This window comes from Lepisma saccharinum, chromosome 2 (assembly GCF_977018435.1).
Source record: "Lepisma saccharinum chromosome 2, izLepSacc3.1, whole genome shotgun sequence".
NCBI lineage: Eukaryota > Metazoa > Arthropoda > Insecta > Zygentoma > Lepismatidae > Lepisma > Lepisma saccharinum.
Genome location: NC_139230.1, coordinates 186,769,357 through 186,789,886, shown reverse-complemented (window position 1 = coordinate 186,789,886; position 20,530 = coordinate 186,769,357). Strand labels below are relative to the sequence as shown.

The following is a 20,530-nucleotide window of genomic DNA, read 5'->3' as shown; positions in this document are numbered from 1 at the left end:
AGAGCAAAATTTCGGTACAAAAACAGTCAATTTTGGGTTCAAAAGCGGTAAACAAAATAAAATTTCGGTGTTATAGCGGTGAATAATCACATCAAAAGTGGTATAACAAATGACATTTTGGTTTTAAAGTTGTGAATATAATCCTAAATTTGATTTAAAAATGCACTTATTACACAAAATAAACTTATCCCTTCTAATAGCACAATTATGTATTTACCAGAGTATTAAGTTTATTCCTGTGTAAAGGGGTCCATTTTTGCTTCTCAAATATATACAGCAAAATTAATCAATTTTCCGTGAGTTGCATAACTCACAGGATACTTCAGACTTCAGAAAGTGTCGCGTCTGTATATAAACGGTAGATTTCATGTTAAAGAGTATATTTCGCACTATTTTGTAACAAAACAGGGTAGAAAAATGCACCTCACACCTTTCAGAAACATGAAAAACTAACATTACTGCATGTTATTTCATATTTCAGGTTTTCGTCAAAAAACGAAATTCCATACCTCTAGTAATATGTTATGGTGCATTGATAGTTATTTTGACATCAATGCCTACAATAATTTTTGATATATGATTTGTGTCTCATACAAGCTAGAATAGCCATGTAATATCGGATAATGAAAGACACATTCTGTTATTCAGTGCTGTAGCTTTCCCAGCAAAGGCACTCTGCAGTGAAGCAAATTCCATTGTAAACTGCATGTCCAGTTCTGATACGCCAATCAGAGAACAAACATGGGCTTAAGGGTTTATTTTTTTCAAACAGAAGGCAGCACAAGTTTAGTCCTGAGTATTTTATTCCAAAACTAATATACAAAAACACCTTCAAACAAGAAAATTCTCATTCAACATGTGAGCAACGTACTTTAATATTTTTGAAAATATAAACTTAGTAATTTAACAATGTCTGACACTGTAGAAATGAAGAAATTAAGTCATCCCTTTAACAATGGAATACCTGTAAGGCAGAATTATAACTCACTAATTTTTTTTTGGATAAATTTCTATTCTAACACCATGTGATAAAATACAATAATGGTTCATTAGAAAATAGTGTATAACATAGTGTACCATTTTCTGCACAACCAACTAAAATGTTTTAAAAACTATTCAGGTACAAATAGATAAAAATGCATGTAGCTTGCATACATTTCTAGGAACTAACAGTAAGCACCTTTGGTTCTGAACCACATTGTAGGAAAATCTCACTCAAGATAAATTTAGTTTTCATGCCTTTTATATTATTTTAAGTGGTTCCATTTTTACAATAATATAGTAATGATGAAGAAAGAAACTGGAAAATAGCATCAAATACAAACACAGCATACTTTTAATCCTAAAATATTTTAAATCTACTCAGGTAAGATAAATCAAATGCATGTAACATGCACACATTCAAGAAATTTCAGTCAAGTAACAGTATGGAATTTTGGTTCTAAATAATGTCAATTTAGAAAAATCTCTTAAAACTAAGTACTCATACCTATGATATTAGTTTACGTGATTCCACTCTGAAGAATTTAACAATAAAATCAGAACAAAAAGGAAAAGGAACATAACATTCCAACTTAAAATGAATGAGCAATGGTGCACATCAAATTTTATGAAATACAAATACAACACACTTTTGGTCCAACACCAATTTACAAAAACACTTTCATCAAGCACCCCACTTCTTATTCATCATATGAGCACAAACATTAATATTTTTAAGTAATTTAATAATGTCTGACATTGCTAATATGAAGAAGTGAAGTCATCCCTTTGACAATGGTATGTCTCTAAGGCAGTTATAGCTCACTAAATTTTTTTTAGGATAAATTTCTATCCTAAAACATATCACAAAATACAATACTGGTTCATTAGAAAATAGTGTATCATTTTCTGAATAATTCACTAAAACATTTAAAACACTACTCAGGTACAATTAAATGCATGTAACTTGCATACATTTCTAGGAACTGTAGCTAAATAACAGTTTGCACCTTTGGTTCTAAATCACATTAGCAGAAATCACAACATGCTACAAATATCTCACTCTAGATAAATTTAGCCTTCATACCTTTCATACTAAATAGTTTGTCTTTTAACAATAAGATAAACAAGGAACATAAAGAAAAGGAACAAAACATAAATAAAGAATGAGTGAGCAAAGGGTGCACACCAAATCGTATCAGATATGAACACAGCACATTTATAATCCTGAAAATTTTAAAACTTCTCAGATATAATAAATAAATCAAATGCATTTAACATGCACAAATTTCAAGGAATCTGAGTTAAGTAACAGTATGCACCTTTGGTTCAAAACAACAACAATTTAGAAAATATCTAACAAGATAAACACACTCCTCATATCTCTTGCTTTATTTTAGGATCTCTTTCTAGGCTTCCTCCTAGCAGAAAGACATGGGTCTGTATAAGCCAACGGTGGACACTGAAAGAGAAATAACGAATTATTAGAATTGATATGGTCTCAATAGCCTGCCTTAAGGAACACTAAGGAATTGAAATTCGATGGCATGTTTTCATTTTACTTATACAGGGTGTCATTAAAATGGTGATCATGCACCACAAAAATGTATAGTGGGAGCTGAAAGAAATGGTGGAAATTGTGGTATAAGGGAATGAAAGGATACTTGTTTTCCCACTATTTCTTATATCATTGGGTAACTGGATGAGTTCCTTGCAAACTCTGGCATGAGGCATTTCTCAACAGGAAGCAACATCACAGATGGGATCAAATGTTATGTTGGGTTAAAAGCATACAGGAGACAAGCCTATTTTGAACATTTGTAGTGCCAAAATGGCAAAAATGGTACACTCCCGTTCAGATAAAGTGGCACATTCTTTAACTGTTCAACCTTATAAAGTGTGCCACTTTATGTGAACAGGAGTTAACCAAGACCTGTTGTTTGATTAAACCCTTCATCATCTGCATCCTCATAGTAGCACTAATGTCCCGCATGCGGCACTCAGTGCCACCCTATCAAAACCAACTTTATTTACATCAATTATTGATGCATATCGATGTTGAATTACACTAGCACTTACTGAAAATCAGGCGAAATATATAAGAATGAAAGCTTATCCATTTTGGACATCTTTATTAGCTATTAAAGGAAATAAACTAAAAAATGAGAGAAAGTATTTCATAGAATTACAAGCTTACTCTTGAATCAAATGCATCAATTTATTATTCTAAAAATAATTAAAACTTTGCCACATAATGAAGGTACTAAAAAATTAACTCACTATTCACAAAATTTTCAACATATTTTTCAAAAGTTTTTAACGAATTTTTCAAAATGCATTGAAATCGTACAACTTATATGGGCTTAGAAGGGAAATATTTGTTTCAAATTTCTGAGTCAAAATTTACTGACTCTCAGAAAAAGCAATCAAATGTGTAAAACACAACTCTAAGAAACTTACAAAATATTTTTAAAATCTTCAAATCTCTAGCCTTTACAAGATATATGTAATAAAAGACACACTGACTGAAATAAAAGGAACCGAATGCTGTCACTTTTCAATATCCTTATTTTGACAAATCTAACATTTCGTATGGGTACTGCAATGGTTTCTGCATACAAATAATTTGAATTCTGAACAACACACTGTCGTTTTATTCTTCTTATTTCCACCAAATTCATGGCTGGCGTGTTATGATATAAGGTAGGAAATGTTCCCGCGTGAGGTACTGAGAGCCACCTAAGGGGGACAGGTCACTTCATAGGCATGTAAGCAACTGAAAGAACACCAGAACAAAGGTGCTAATGCCTCTATGTTTTCATGGGAATAATGTAGATACGTTACCTAGTGCTTTGCCGACCATTATTGCGCAGGTAAAGAAAATAATTCAAAATTTTAAAAAAGGCAGCACTCAGTGCCGCTGCGTGGGTTACAGAAGGTTAATGTCCTCCATACCTTTCTGCAGTCTTTGAGTGGCAATTTAATGACACCTCATAAAACAAGGTGTCATTCAATCCTCCTTTTCAGTTTTCCAATTTTCCATGAACAGATTTTACGTTCCTAGATTTTACATTTTTCCACATTATACATTCAAACTTGATGGTCCCAACATAGCAATATGCTATAAAATTTTCCTCAATTTCACCCACATTTTAAGTTGATGAAATAATGATGGGACAAACAATGATACATCCATGACCAACCAGGGTTCGAAACTGGGGCTTCTGGATTCATAGCATGTTATCTTGACCACTCAGCAAATGATCCCCACCCCCTCGATTTTTCATAAATGAGAAGTGTGTCGCGGTACTCGTGAAAGGACTTGAATAATTCAACACAACTGGGTGTCTGATAATTTAAACTAATGAAGTTAATAAAAAAAACTAAATTATTATTGTATATTTTAGATTTTAACTTTATGTTTACATGCAATCCAAGTTAAGTGTGATTTATTTATTTATTTCTCTCTCTCACTAGAGCTTAAGAAATATGTGGATTTTCAGCAGCACAATTTTCTTGAAAAGTAAATATGACTAAAATGTAGTTGAGAAGATTTAAAACTTATTAAAATGCAAAAAGAACTGCAAAGATTTGAAACTGAAAAATAACCCAGTAACCAAAAGGACATAATATTTCATAATAATAATTATATTATTAATACTACTTCTTAATCATTTTTATATCAATAACAAGTTGTGTCTACAAAAATTTCTACTTCCCACAATGAAAAACTATTTTTGCCCCCCAACCCTCTTAAAAAATTGCTGCACCATCTGAATTGCCTCTTCAACCATCAATCTTCAGGCTGTGGAAGACAACAATGCCATATGCATTCTAATAGGCTGTGGAAGACAACAATGCCATATGCATTCTAATATACTGCAAGTCAGAGGCGGAAGAAACTGGAGGACTGCTCACTCTGCTTGAACAATCATAGTTCACATTTTAACTCAACACGACATAACCTACATTTCTAGAAATGTTCCCATGCAACTGTTATCAAAAATCCTGCTTCCTAACCCTGGCTATGCTATGACGTGGTACTGGATGCAAGCCTATTTATCCCATTCAACTTGCAGCCTTCCAATAGTTCAGAACATATTTGCACAGATTCTGACAATTGAAAATTGTTAAGAATAGTTATATAAAATGTATCAGAGTTTTGCTTTAAATTATGGATAAGATAATCAGACTATTAAAATTACAGTCATCACAAACTTCACATTTGACACAAAATTTTGGTGCATAATTCATGAAAATACTGATCAGATTTTAATCACAACTGCCACTGTACAAATATGTTGGTCAGTTTGTAACATACTTTACCAGGTCTCCAGAACACACTGTCTGAGGTCAGTAATGACATCTGCAGAGATATGAGTTTCTAATACATATACCATTAATTTCAGCCAGTATCAAAACATCTGTGCTAATGTTGACTTGTCTCTACAATCTTCATTTAGATTCATTGTTAAAATGTTTTGTTTCCAAACATTGTCATACTCAAATATGTTCACATTAATTTTTCATAGTGCGATAGTCTGTGAGGGGACTTAATTTTTTGGTTCAATCTTATTGTGTCTGTGTGGCTTCTAAGAAGAGAAATAAAATTTCTTATGTTCAGTTCGGCATATTAATCATTATGCATATGCAGTATCAGGTTTGATAAATGGCTTCAAATTTTTAACAGGTTATGGGCCCAGCCCAGGTGTTCAAAAACTGTGCTGCAATGTACTTTGGAGTTGTTTCATCACAGTGGAAAATTTTGTGATGTATTTATGACTGATCACATGATATGATAATGCATGTAGTGCTTGTGAAGTTTTGAATCAAAATTTGTGCTCTGTAATATTCGATACTACATACACTAAGAAAAATGACTACTCCAATTGTGATTAATAGTGGTGGACAGCCGAACATCGAAAAACTGGAAGGTGTTAAGAATTACGCCAAGTGGAAGTTCTTAATGAAATTAACTCTGATCGATTGTGGTTTATGGGACTGCTTCGAAAGTACTACTCCAGTGGATCCAGTTCGAGACCAGAAAGCGTATGCCAAGATTTGTTTGTACGTACATTCTTCTTGCTACCCACATATTAGAAATGCGCAAAGTGCAAGGCAGCATGGGATAATCTGAAGGCAGCTTACGAAAACCAAGGTATACGTAGGTGCTTAGCAATTAAAATAAGACTGGCAAGAGTGTGTTATTTAGATTTTCCTTCAATGGACTTGTACCTGGGTGAAATCATCTCATTGCAACAAGAGTTAGCGGACGTGGTGATGAAGAAATCACCGAAATTATGTTGATTGGATTGCCTGAAGAGTTTAATCCTTTGGTAATGGGTATTGAAGGAACCCAGACGAAACTTAGAAGCGAGTTTGTGAAGTCACGGCTCATGCAGGGTGATTTTCAACAAAGTGAAAGTGTTTCCAAGGATTAGCTTCAGATAAGAAGAAGGGTCCATTTGTGCCTATTTGACATCATTGCAAGAAGGAAGGCCACATAAAGCCAAGATGTCCTCAACTACAGAAGTCTAAGAAGCGGATGAAGAAACCTACAGTTACGAAGCAAGGACCAAGTTCATCGCAACACAATAGTTCCTTGTTGTTGACTACCCACCGTGCTTATGCCAGTAAAATGTTTAATGATGATGACTGGTTACTAGATTCAGGGTGTAATTCACATATGTGTAAACGTAATGATTGGTTTGTTAATTATTCAAATTTTAAATCATCTGAAATTACCATTGCAAATAATCAAAAGTTGATAAGTAATGGAATTGGTGATGTGAAAGTAAATCTCAAAAATAATGTGCAGAAGTTAATATCTGAAGTGATGTATGTTCCAGATAGTACAGCTACTTTGTTCTCTGTTAACCAAGTTACTGAAAAAGGTTATGTTATTATTAGAGATAATTGATATTATGGTGTCAATTACAATTTTTAATGATAATTTAAGTGCTCATAAAATTGTTGAAAATTCTCAGCACCATAGGCGTACAAAACACAATGATGTACGACATCATTATATTAGGGATGCTGTTCAACAAGGAGATTTTCATTTGGTTTATCAACCAACTAATGATATGATTGCAGATTTATTAACAAAACCTGTATCTAAAATTGTGCATGACAATTATGTATCACAGTTAGGTTTGAAATAATTATGGTCATATGTATGTATGCATATTTGAGTAAGGGGAAGTGTTAAAACGTTTTGTTTCCAAACATTGTCATACTCAAATATGTTCACCTTATTTTTCATAGTGCGAGACAGTCTGTGAAGGGACTTAATTTTTTTGTTCAATCATATTGTGTCTGTGTGGCTTCTAAGAAGAGAAATAAAACTTCTTATATTCAGTTCACCGTATTAATCATTATGCATATGCAGTATCAGGTTTGATTAATGGCTTCAAATTTTTAAGATTCATAAATTAAATTAAATTAGATTTTATCACAGGGTTTTACATTTTCTCAGATTTTAAGTTTAATTTAGCCCCTAATACAAACCAAGAACAATTGTTGTTCCATTAATTAAAGTTGTAATATAGCTATCTTGGGATGCATTTTTTATACATACCCCATTGTTCGTCCTTTCCTGACATGCCTTGAGCATGATCTCTGACAGAGCTTCTAATCTGTCTTCAGATCTTGGGTGGGTGGAGAGCCATTCAATTGGGGCATTTACGTAATTATCAGCCTTTATCATGCCGTGTACTTTCTTCCATAACACCTGGGCTTGATGAACATCAAAACAGGCCTAGAAATAAGAAAAAAACAATCAATTAGCCTTTATCTGTTCACTCTCCCACACAAAAAAGTGTCTTTAAAAAAGAAAGAGACATGCATACATTTGACTAACACAGTTACTAATGAACAATGAAACTGGAATAAAAGTAAGAACACACATTCTAAGATTACTTTTATCCTTAGTTAACAGGATTTTTGTCTCAGTGTGTTTTCTTATGGTATCCCAGGTTCGATACCCTGTGGAGGGACATAGTGGTTCGGATCCCACTTTAAACTGTAGGTCCAGTCCCGATTAGCCTTTCTGTGCAATAGCTGATTGAATCAAACACTATGTCCTGGATTGTGCACATCTGAGTTAACCACACTTGTTCCAACTTGTCGCCCTTCCATGCTCGACAAATCGTGTGCCAATCAGAAACAAGCAAAATGTCATCTGCTGGGCAGACAGGAGCAAATGGAAAGTACAGAAGCACTTATGCACATGATGTTGCCAATTCCTCATTTTTTAAATGTTGTTCAAGAAGGTTATGTTGTACAATTATCATGGTAGAAGTTCGTGTGCTGTACATGCATTTGTGTATTCCTGTGTAGCTTATGTTCAGTCTGCATTTACCCAAAAGTGGGGGGTTGACAGTAACATCGATATCATGTGGTTTCTGCTAGAAAGATCAATGTTCGTCAAGCGCGGGAACAGTGACAGCTTATGAAAAATGCAGTTTAGGCATATGCCTCTGTATAATGACTGGTACTGATAATCTTACTGAATTTACTATATTTTGATTTCAACACTTGAATATTACCAAAAGAATAAATTATTCTGAATCGATTATATAAGTATATTGGAACATAAATATGAAACCTAACTGTGTTAGATTATTTTGCATCTATGAAACAGCATGCATATTTATGATATTCTAGATTTGGTATTTAAACAGATTGATTTTTGCAACCAAATTTTACAAAAAATTAATTCATATTTTTCATCTCTCACCTATAATCCAGAAAGTGCTAGAAAAAGAGAAGAAAAATAAGAGTTTTCATATTTTACAAATAAAATAGTGATATTATATTAACATCAATATTATGTCATTATATATATCATTGTTGATGCTTGAATTGGTAAGTTTGAAAATACAAAATTGCAGTATTCCAACACAGGCCAAAAAATTATTAATTTTCAAAATTTTGCAACATATAGCAATACAAAGCACATGTTCTTTTCCAGCATGGCTGGAAAATAATATTCAAGTAAGTTTATAGTCATTTATATATATATTTATTTATATATATTTATAATATTCAAGATAAAATTCAAGTACAGTTCCTGATTTTATCAGCATTGGTCAGGTTATTTTTTTAATACTCATGGGTACAAGCAAATGTTAGCTCCATTTCAACCTTACTTAACAACTGGAATTCACAGAATTCCTGGTGATTAGCTACTGCTTTCATGAGCCTCAATCTTATGTATTTTATGAGAAAGGGATGATAAAAAATTATTCGTTTTTTATTTATTTATTTAATTAAAGTTTCAGATACAGTACTGAATGACCATTTTATACTGAAACTGTAGCAACAAGAAAAAAATAAAAACAATAATAAAAATATAAATAACAACAACAAAACAAGACAATACAAGATAGCAGATGAAAAAAAGAAATTGTTACACGTACATTCTTAGCGATTGTCGAAAACTGTGTTCTGACAAGAAAATATCGTTATTTATAGGTAGGTTGTTATATAAGTGGGGGAGCCTATAGTAAAGAGACCGCTGAAGGAGAGAGAGCCTTGTAGCGGGAATGTGAAATAGTTTTACGTAGCGGGTTGGCTGTGTGGGTACTCGTAGATGAAATTGGTTGACAAGGAATTCGGTTTTAATTTTGCCATTAATGATTTTGTGCAAAAATTTCATGTCTGCTAGTTCGTGACGAGTGTGTGGTGACTGGATCTTCAAAATAGTCATAATATCTGTTTTATGGAGGTGTCTGAGAGAAGGAATTCTATGGCGAGCAATGGCAAGGAAAAAGCTGAGGACAGAATCAATCCTGGAAAGATTAGTTTTAGAAGCCATAGTCCAGATGGGGGAGCAGTATTCAAGAATGGGAGAGATAAAGGATTTGAAAAATATGCTAATGGCTGATTGGTTTTGGATTTCAGGGAACCTGTACAGAATACCAAGGAGACGCATGGCTCGTTTAGTAGTATATGTAATGTGATCATTGAAGTTTAACTTTTCATCAATGATAACACCAAGATCTTTTTGATAGGAAACATTTTTGATGGGACAGTTTTCGAGAGTATAAAGAGAGTTCAGTTTGTTCCTTTTTAAGGAAATGGTGAGGCAGGAGCATTTCTGAGGATTCAATTCAAGTTTCCACTGGCGACACCACACAAGTAGTTCTGTAAGAGCTTGTTGAAGGATTAGTGAATCGCATTCCGATGAAATTTCTTTGAAGAGTTTACAGTCATCGGCTAAGAGAAGTACATTTATGGGAAGAGAAGACAGTCTGTCTGGCAGATCATCCATGTAAAGAAGGAACAAAAGTGGGCCTAAGACACTCCCCTGGGGGACACCGGACAGGACAGGTAGAAAGCTGGAAGAGGAGCCAGAGAGGATAATACGCTGCTCTCGTGCATGCAGATAGTCTGTTAGCAAAGATAGAAGTTTACCATGGATGTGAAATCTGGATTGTGAAGAAGGAGATTATGGTTAATTTTATCGAAAGTTTTTGAAATGTCCAAATATATAACGTCAAGCTGGGAATTGTTTGAGATAGACTGAGTAGCATGAGAAAGTAATACTGATAGATTGGTCAAGCAAGAGCTGCCTGGAAGAAAACCATGCTGAGCAGTATTTATAAGCGGAGATGTGAACTTCAGCAACCTGTCTTTGATTATTTTCTCACAGATGACAGAGAGAGGTGACAAAAGAGAGATTGGTCGATAAGATTTTACAGAATGTTTGTCTCCAGATTTATAGATCGGTACAACATTTGCACGTTTGAACAGTTCAGGAAACACACCTGCATAAAAACACTTGTTTAGTAAGAGACACAGAGGGTGAGCCAGGGAGTCAACAGCGTTGCGCAGGAAAATTGTTGGAATTTCATTGGGGCCTAAGGACCGGCGCAACGGCAAAGAGAGGAGGAGAGATTTGACTTCTTGAGGGGAGGTTTTGACCGAGGAGAGAGTGTGGGAACTAACAGACTTAACATGAGGAAGAGATTCGGAAACTGTCTCTGAGGAGAAATTTTCATGAAAAAAAGTGTTAAAAAGTTGTGTTCTTTTGTCTCCAACAGCGGTGTCAGAATTATTTACAATTTCCATAGGCAAACGAGGATTCTGTTTTCTCGAATTAAATAATGAGTAGAACTTCTTCGGTTCAGCAACACACTCGTCTGTTATGTTATTTACATATTCAGTATACCTTGTTTTGAGTAAATATTTTGAATGTCTCTGAATATCACTAAACGTTTTGTGGGTATGTTCATTCGGATACTGCTTCCACAAGTTCCAGGCCAGATTTTTGTTTTTCAATGTAAGGATAAGTTCGCTGTCGAACCAAATTGGATATTTTGCAGAACGCACTTTCTTCGTAGGCACAAAGTCTCCATGGTGTCGTTGACCTCTTCCTCTTCCAGCAGAAACCAGAGATAGGCATCGAGTGCTCGCCGGACATCGATCTAGGGGGTTTTTCGGCACAGGTGGCGAGGACTGTTCTGGGGGTGGAAATTTTTGACCTTCTCAGTGGAGGGGAGGCTCACAGCGACATCGAGAGAGGTATGGTCCGAGGGCAGCAAATGCCTCTCAGGTGTTATCTCCAGTTTGCACAGTGTTGCCAGCACATAGTCCAAATTGCTTTCTCCATGCGTTTTGTGCATGTTATGCTGCTTCAACCCCATGCCGTGTATGAAAGTGTCGAGAAACCACTGATCACTTGAACAATTTACGATTCCAGTTGTTGGATTTTCCCACTCAATGGAGAGATTGAAATCACCACACACCACGACATTTCCACATTTCATAGCTGCCAACACTAAATCCCTGCAAGCTTCAAGGATATGGAGGGGAGAGTTTTTGTGCGGGCGATAATATGAACCAAGAATAAGTTTCTCTTCTTTATGAATATTTACCTCCACCCAAATAACTTCGCAAGCCCGACTCAGATCACGACGGTTTTTACAGTTCCATTTCGTGTTTACACAAATCATAACACCATCCCCACATTGATTTAGACGGTCGTTTCTAAAAATGTTAAAGTGCTTGGCGAAGGGAAGTTCAGCATCACTCACAGTATCATTCAGCCAGGTCTCGGTGAAAACTAAACAGTCATATTGTATTAACTCACTTAGGTTTATAGCACAATCAGAGAGCTTGTTCTTTATGCTCTGTATGTTCTGTTTGCATTTTGATTTGAGGGACCGGGGTTAAGGTGGATGTCGCCGCACATGAGCGCGAGGCAAAGCAGGTGAAAGTGCCGGGCGACGGTTTGCTTACCTCGTGGTTCGTCCCCTTGGGTCAGTGACCGTGACATGGCTGCCAAGAGTCCAGGTACACATCCAGCTGCAGGAAATAAAAAGCTCCTATTTCCCAGGCTCCATCCATCAAATGAAGCGTCAAAACTACACGCAAACCCACTAGAAAACTGTTCTTCACATACACGGCGTTGAAGCACACAAATATAACAAAAAAAAAAAACAGTAGAATAATGACACCTTTTGCGGAGAGAAAAAACATGCTTCGACTACGTTTTACCTGGTATTGCTCTGTTTTGAAATTTGTGCACTATATTTATTTCATAAAAAGAATAGTACGTAAGGGATAAATTAATGCTTTCTTTAAGTTCAAGTATATGACCTAAGTTTTCAGTAATTTTTCTTTTGTATGCTTATCAGTGTTTATTCTTCATTGTATGAAGACAGATACTAGTTTCAAATTTTCAGTCAGGTGTCTTTCATACATTTTCCCTTTAAACAGCCTTGCAAGAAAAAGTCTACAAATTTAGCTAAATACATCACCTGTTATTTATTTCAGAAATTGAACGCAACAGGTATATTACCCATTAATGGCGTTCATTATACAATATTTTTGTGATAACATTATTGAAATATTGCACAGATGAATGTAGTATATAGACAAAAAAACATATAACAAACATACAACTCTTAGGTTCTATTGTAATTTATGTAATTTTAGTATATTCCTTCTCAAAATTGCGGTCGGGTGAAATAAGTCAACACTGTTTTCACTTTTGATGGTATCATTAAATGTTTTACACATATTCCAAATTGGGGATATTGTCAGAGCATTGGTTCTATTACGACGGAGGCTGAAGAGTTGCCTTCTTGGTCGTAATTTGATTGAGGGGACGTAGAAGTCGAGTTGTGACAGGGCGAAAGGAGCTTCAATGAGATTATTTAAAATTTTGTGGAGGAAAATGAGCTGATGCATGATGCGTCTGTTGTTGAGAGTTGTTAGGTTAAAATATCTGAGAAGGTTCTCACGGGATTCCATTTGAGGGTATATACCATCTAGTTTGTACTTTAAGTGTCTTAAGAATTGACTTTGAATTTGTTCTATTTTGTTTATATCTTGCTGGGTTTGAGGGTGCCACACTATGCTTGTGTATTCAATTTCACTCTAACGTAAACATTATAAAGCATCATTAAGCTTCCGACATTTTTGAACTCTTTGCATGTACGTATTATAAATCCCAGACGTCTGTAAGCCTCATTTGTTACAAAGTTAACGTGCACATGAAATGTAAGTTTAGAATCAAACAGAACTCCTAGATCTTTGATTGTTTCTACCCATTTTAATTTTTGTTTATTTATGCAATAGTCGTATTTTATTGATGTAGTGTTTCGAGTATATGACATTTGGTAACATCTTTCGCTATTTAAGATTAGTTTGTTGCTTTCACACCATTCCACAAGACTGTTTATGTCTGCTTGTAACTTGGTACAGTCATTGTAACTGCAAATTCTTTTCTATATTTAAATTGTCTGCAAAAAGTAGTTTACCCGATTGATTCAGATGTTCGTGAAGATCATTTATGTACATGAGAAAGAATAAGGGACCAAGGTTAGAGCCTTGGGGAACTCCGGATGTAGCTTCAAATTCATCGGAAGTATTTCCCTGAAACGTGACGTACTGTTTGCAGTTTGTTAAGTAGGATTGACACAATTGTAACATCGGATTCGATAGATTGTATGATTTCAGTTTTTCTATTAAAATTCTATGGTTTATGGTATCAAACGCTTTCGAAAAATCTGTATATATTACATCTACTTGAGCTCCGCTATTCATCGCAGTTGCGATAAAATGGGTGATTTCTGATAGGTTGGTACAGACAGACTTTTTACATAAGAAACCATGTTGATAAGGAGAGATCACTGATCGTATGTGATAAGAAATGTGCTTGTAAAGAATTTGCTCTAAGAGCTTGGCAGGTGCTGCCAGGACTGCTATCGGCCTGTAATTCTCTACATCATTTTGCTTATTTGTTTTTGGTATCAGGGTAATTTTTGCTAATTTCCAAATATCTGGAAATGTTGAGGTGGAAAGTACAAGATTGAACAGCGTGTGTATTTGAGTATCTCACCGCATCCTTTAAGTAAGTAAGGTGGAATTTTATCGGAACCAATAGATTTCTTCGGTTTAAGATTTTTAATGGCATCTTCGATTTCTTTAAGACTAATATCTGATACTATTCATGGTGGTTGCGGTAAACGTGGTTTAAAATTACTTACGTAAAATTTAGAAGATTTCGCACTTCTGCGTTGCACAATTTAATGGTTCAATCCTATTAATTTCGAAATAATGGGAAAAGGCCAATACAGTGACAAAATGCAAGCAAAACTAAACTCTGATGGCTACAAAAAGCTGAAACGTGACCCCACAAGCAGATACAATACAGCCGAGCCATAGATAACTGCTCCCTCCTTCAAGATAGTGAAAAGAAGAAACTAAGGAACACCCACCCCAGCCTTCCCTGTGCATATGGCATACCAAAAACTCACAAACCAGGAACCCCCTTGAGAATCATAGTGGCCGGCTTCAATCAACCAAGTCTCCCCCTGACCAAATGGCTCCTCCAGAAACTGACCGCCCACAATGACAAACTCACCTACTGCCTAAAAAACAGCCTCAAAGCAAAAGAATTTGTCACCTCTTTTGTCAAAGCCGACAACTGCAAACTAGCCAGCATAGACGTAGTGGACATGTACTCCTCCATTCCGATCAGCCTTGCACTTGACTCCACCAGAACATGGCTACTCAGCAATAGTACGCCTCCATTTGTAACTGATGAAATCTGCAACCTTCTACAAGCCTGCCTCACCCACAACTATTTCCAGTTCGAGGACAGTTTCTTCCACCAGACAGGGAGCCTAGCGATGGGCAACCCCCTTTCTGCACCCCTATCCAACATAGTGCTGCATGTGGCCGAGAAGTCAATTCTCACCCAATCAGAGTTTGCTCATATAAGATACAAAAGCTATGCCGATGACACCATAGTCATTTACAAACAGGAAGAGGACCTAACCCATCTCCTAACTGCCCTCAATAACATACATCCCAACATAAACTTCACCGTTGAAAGGGAACAAAGTGGCCACCTCAACTTTCTCGACCTCAGCATCCGACGACTCCAAGACAAGTTCGTCACATCCGTATACAGAAAACCAGGTTCGGGCACCCAGTATATCCATGCAAAATCCAACCACCCACCAAAACAGAAAGCTGGAGTATGGATGAACTTTTACAGAAGAGCCTTCACACACAGCTGCACAGAAGATGACCTGCAAGATGAAATAGCGTGTGTAACGGAAATAGGCCTAAACAACGGTTACACCAAGCGCCAACTATCCATGTGGTGTGCAAAAACAGAAGCCCAGTTCAGACACCCAAGAAACAGAGATAACCCGAACCAAAATCCTAAACCCAAATGGATCGCCTTTCCTTACCACCCCACCACATCTGGAAAATTTGCCAAGGCCCTCAAACCCTTCAACATCCGAGTAGCACACAAACCCATATCCCAAATCGGAAGGGCACTACCCAACTTCAAGAGATACTACCTACCCAAACTTGCATCCCCCGGTGTCTACAAGACCACATGCCAATGCCACAACACCTACATTGGCAGAACCATCCGCACCATCCAAGAACGGATTAACGAACATGTAAAAGATGCCAAAAATGACACACCTAAATCAGGCCTCTCCCAACACCTCCACTCCACTAACCACACCATCTCCTCCATATCCATACTTCACCCAACCGGCTCTGTCATAGAAAACACCATCAAAGAAACCCATGCCATCATCCAGCAGAAACCAGCACTAAACCTGGACAATGGACAATCACACCCAACTTGGCACCCTGTCCTCAGAAAGATCCCCGACCTGAAAAAGAAAAGATGCTATACACATACTCGACCCCCCTCCAGCCACACGGGGAACAGGAACGGCACATTACCGAGCAACACGGCCCAGCCCCCAACTGACAACGCCACCGGACAACAGGAAGCAGACGACGCAAACCAAGATGCGCGCACCAGTGCCGCCGAACGGAAAAAATCGCAACCACCGCCGCCCGGGAACAAACAATGTAGTGACGCGGTACCATCTCCGCTTCAAACGCCGTACCCTTTTGTGAATGAAGACAGTGGATCTTCGAAATTAATAGGATTGAACCATTAAATTGTGCAACGCGGAAGTGCGAAATCTCCTAAATTTCACGTAAGTAATATCTGATAGGTTTAGTTTATCGATTTCACTGTAAGATTGAATATTCAAAGTCTTATTTTTTCCATCATCCTGCCGGTACACCAATTGAAAATATTTAGCAAACGCTGTTGTTACTTCTAGTGTGTCAGAAAGTACTTTACTTTGATATTGAAAAGGTTCTGCTTTTTTTTGTTTTTTCATATTTTTGGCAAAGCTGAAGATAAGATTAGGGGTATGAAGTATGTTATACTCAGTGCTTGAAATATAATGTGTATATGCTTTTTGAATCCCTCGTTTAACAATATTCCAAAGTTCTTTAAATTTCTCATAATGATTTTTTTGCCTATGATATGCTTTTTTCCTGATATTCTTTATAATTTCCCGTGAGAACCAGCGTGGAAATTTCTTCGGTTGAGTTTTCGTTGAAGGTACACATTTGTTAAATATGTCATACACCATTTCATAGAACTTATCAATAGCGGCATTAATATTAGTGTATTTCTTCAGATCATTCCAATTTACAACTCTCATAAGATTATACATTTTTAAAAAATCTGCATTCCTAAAGTTACAGTTATATTCTGCTTGAATTGAATTTTTTGTGATAGATTTAGTCATGGAAATGTCAATATTTAAAGCTGGGTGAGAGAATCGGATTCCCTTGTGACTATTTTTATGTCATTGAAGCTGTTTAGTAGGTGGAGTGACATGAAATGACTCAATTCTACGCAAGCTTAGTTTGAAAAAAAGAGATTGTGATCCTCCCCCTTTATCTGAGGGAAATTAAAATCCCCTGCAACAATAAGGGAAGACCCCTGCTCATAAAGTGATTCTAACGTTTGATAGAAGGAACTGTATACAGATTGATTCATATTTGGGGGGAAATGGGCTGCACAAATATGCATATTTATTTCGCTAATTTTTACTAACTTTTTACGTATTATACAAACTTAACTTTCATGGTTAAACCAAAATGTTACAAAAGTTTTTTAACTTTACATTTTCTACATTATTGAGCTCCCACAGTGAAAATCTCACAAATTTCTTCGTAATGTGTTTAATAAATGTATTATCTGGAAAAATGATAAAAGGGAGTTATTGCAAAATATATCTTCAAATGAAGCATCACTGCCAGAATAATCAATCTCTTCCACTACGAAGATTGGAATTGCCAGTAAAAGTTAAATTTATAATCAGCTGGTATATACAGTGGAAAGGTGGCCGTGGTGGTTCAGTCGGTAACGCGTCTGACTACCATGCTAAAGGTCCCGGGTTCGATCTATGGCCGGTTCAAATCCGGGAACTTTTCTAACGGTGGAAGCGGCCCCGGTGCCCACCCAGCATCGAATAACATGGGTATCTGGGGGAAACCCTGGGGGGTAAAGGCAGTCAGGGGCATGATGCTGATCACATCACCCCCACTCACGACTGGATCAAGAAAGTGTGGGGCGTTACCCCCACACCCCCTATATGCCTTCATGGCGTGGTGCTATGCACAGGGGAACTCTTTACCTTTACCTTTTACCTTTTATATACAGTGGAATTCTGATTTCACATTCACATTATACGAGTACATTCAATCTTGATCATCCCAACATAGCAAAATGTTACACAATTTTCTGTGATTTTACATTTTCCCACATTTTAAGTTATTTCAGCTTGGTCCCTTGAAAAACGTAAAATCAAGGTTCCACAGTATTAAGTATTCAAATTGATACCAAATTCTCTAATACTAAATTGTCAATGTCCAGCTCTATTTTCATATCATGCACATATTTAATACCAAATATTTACCCTTGCAGCAAGTTTTAGTCCGATTTCGTCTGCTTCCATTTCCATTTCTCTACTTTTAGGTAGTACAAAGAGAACAGATGCCACGTAAGAAGACATAATGTGGAAAAACAGAGCAGCAACATCAGGTAAAATTGCCCACAGCAATACTGCAGGGATAAGCAAGAAGAGCTCAGCAATATTGGAATCACTCAACTGCTCAGCCTAAAAGAAAAAATATACATACTCTCATACATGATTTATGAATTTCACATCTGTTCATCTGATTTATTCAGTGAGAATAACAATAATGGATCTCAGATATTACAATTACTGTGTAACAGGAATGTATTTCTCTAAAATGTATAGGAGGAAGGGGTGGCACATGGTGGAGAAAGTGGCCACCCTAAGTTCAAAAAATAATTTCTTCAAATAGTTAATGTTATAAATAGGTTAGAAATTTCACCGTAGTCGAAAAAAAAATGTAGGGAGAACGTACAAATAAAATTCTAGTCAGTGTTTGTCTCATGTCATCAAGTGCAATATTAAATCAAACTTGAATAATATTATTTTAGTGGCCTTCTTACACAACTTTACCATAATCGATGTAAATATTTTTTTCAATTAACACACGGCACCATATTGAATATAGGTCTGTACTATAAGTACTTATTAGGTTATCACAAATCACCACAGCACTTGCATCACATTTGTCATTTGTGACGGTTGATATACATTATATAAATATCATCCCGCCACAGTTATTCTCTTCTCTTGACATACGAGAGTGAAATATGCCATGCGCCAAATAAGTCACTGATGGTTACGTAATGTATCATGTTGAGCAGCTTCTCGATAGAGGGCACTCGCTGCCTCAGCACGTCACTCGCGCATGCGTAAAATATACTTGTCGACCGAGCAGCGTTGGGAACTGGGTGAAAGAGAAACAGACACAGTACAGTTCCGATACTCTCGAGACCAAGGACAGACCAGCATTATACGCCAGCCGGAGCAGAGAGACTATAGGTATATCTAGTAGTGCGCCCAACAGGTGCCCGACCTTTTACCTCCCCTTCGTTGCGTATTTGGCATGGCATTTTAACTGACGTTATACGTTTGAGTTGCCATATCTTCCAAGCCATCTGGATTCTGCCATGTTGCGTAACGGGGAAGGAAGGAGGTCAGGTCAGTATGGGGGTTTTGTCGAATTCATTTTTTGTAACTCGGGTACACGACTTGTTTAGTAACAGAGATTAATAGTTCTAAATTGATGAGCAACTTTTATTGAATTCCTTATTACAAAAAGAAATTAAGTAGTGTTAATTTTTTTTTTTGTCTCTCCACTCCGCAACTGGCTGGATTATTACGTATACTTTTTTTTTTATAAAAATAATTCTATCAGTGACTTGTTTCGGCACCACCTCAAATAGTGTATGAACGATTGTTGGGATGTGTTTCAAATGGGTGTATCTATTTATATTTACTTGTTTTAATATTTGAATGAAGAATTGGGAGGGGGATTGAATGCGTGTATATAGAAACTAAATTTGGGAAGAGTTCATTCCTGTTTATTGTAGGTTGTTTGAATGGGAACTAAAATAAGTAAATGACAAAGTAAGGGATAAGTGAATGTAAAAAAATAGTATTTGAGGTCCGCTTAACTTTAAATTGTGAACATTATTGACTCAGTATTTTTTCATTGAATTGTTATATTCTGGGAAATTAAGATATTGAACCTATTGTACTGATCAAGTCGCTGTTCTTATTTTTTACAAAGTTAAACAGTTCTTGAATAAAACCTTGTTAAAATTGAGTACAAATTTTAATCAATCAAAGAGTAGACTAAGTTGTTACTGTTTTGCAAAATAGCCGTTGACGTAGAATAATCTAGGCTGAAAGTGATAATTTATCTGGGTTGTTTTGGGAGTACGTAATTTTCTTGGGAGGGGGAAATAGACGATTCCCCCACTTCTCAATAAGATTGCGTTAACCCGGATTGGTGCACTCGGTGATTTGAGTTCTTTCATTCCTGGAGCAAGCCAAAAATCGATGCACGTAGTTCAGGGAAGTATATTGGGCTGGGCGAAATAATAATACTAAGGTAGCAGCTTCCAAAACATCATACGCTTCAATATTGTATTTAGAGAATTTTGCTATTGGGTAGCAGTAGTATATGCAAAATTGAAGCGTAACAAATGATATGATAGTATTCGCCACACATTCTAAGTCAAACTTGGGGTTAGAATACAGCTACCAGTGATCACTTCAAATTATAATGAAACATGAGTCAAATTCAC

At 36.3% G+C, this 20,530-nt stretch overlaps 1 protein-coding gene across 2 annotated transcripts in view; it reads right to left on the bottom strand.

The window, feature by feature from the left end:
* Nucleotides 1-1,497: 1,497 nt before the first annotated feature.
* Nucleotides 1,498-20,530, bottom strand: part of LOC145984232 (metalloendopeptidase OMA1, mitochondrial-like) — a 38,686-nt gene continuing 19,653 nt past the window's right edge. Inside the window, exons 6-8 of one of the 2 annotated variants that reach the window (XM_083117807.1) lie at nucleotides 18,258-18,458; nucleotides 7,562-7,741; nucleotides 1,498-2,443 (exon numbers count right to left, since the gene is read on the bottom strand). In XM_083117807.1, the coding sequence (XP_082973933.1) occupies nucleotides 2,378-2,443; nucleotides 7,562-7,741; nucleotides 18,258-18,458 (447 nt within the window). In that variant the 3' untranslated portion in view covers nucleotides 1,498-2,377. Of the gene's footprint in view, nucleotides 2,444-7,561; nucleotides 7,742-8,722; nucleotides 8,740-18,257; nucleotides 18,459-20,530 lie in introns of those variants that run through there. The other variant, XM_083117808.1, reaches the window with a different exon arrangement.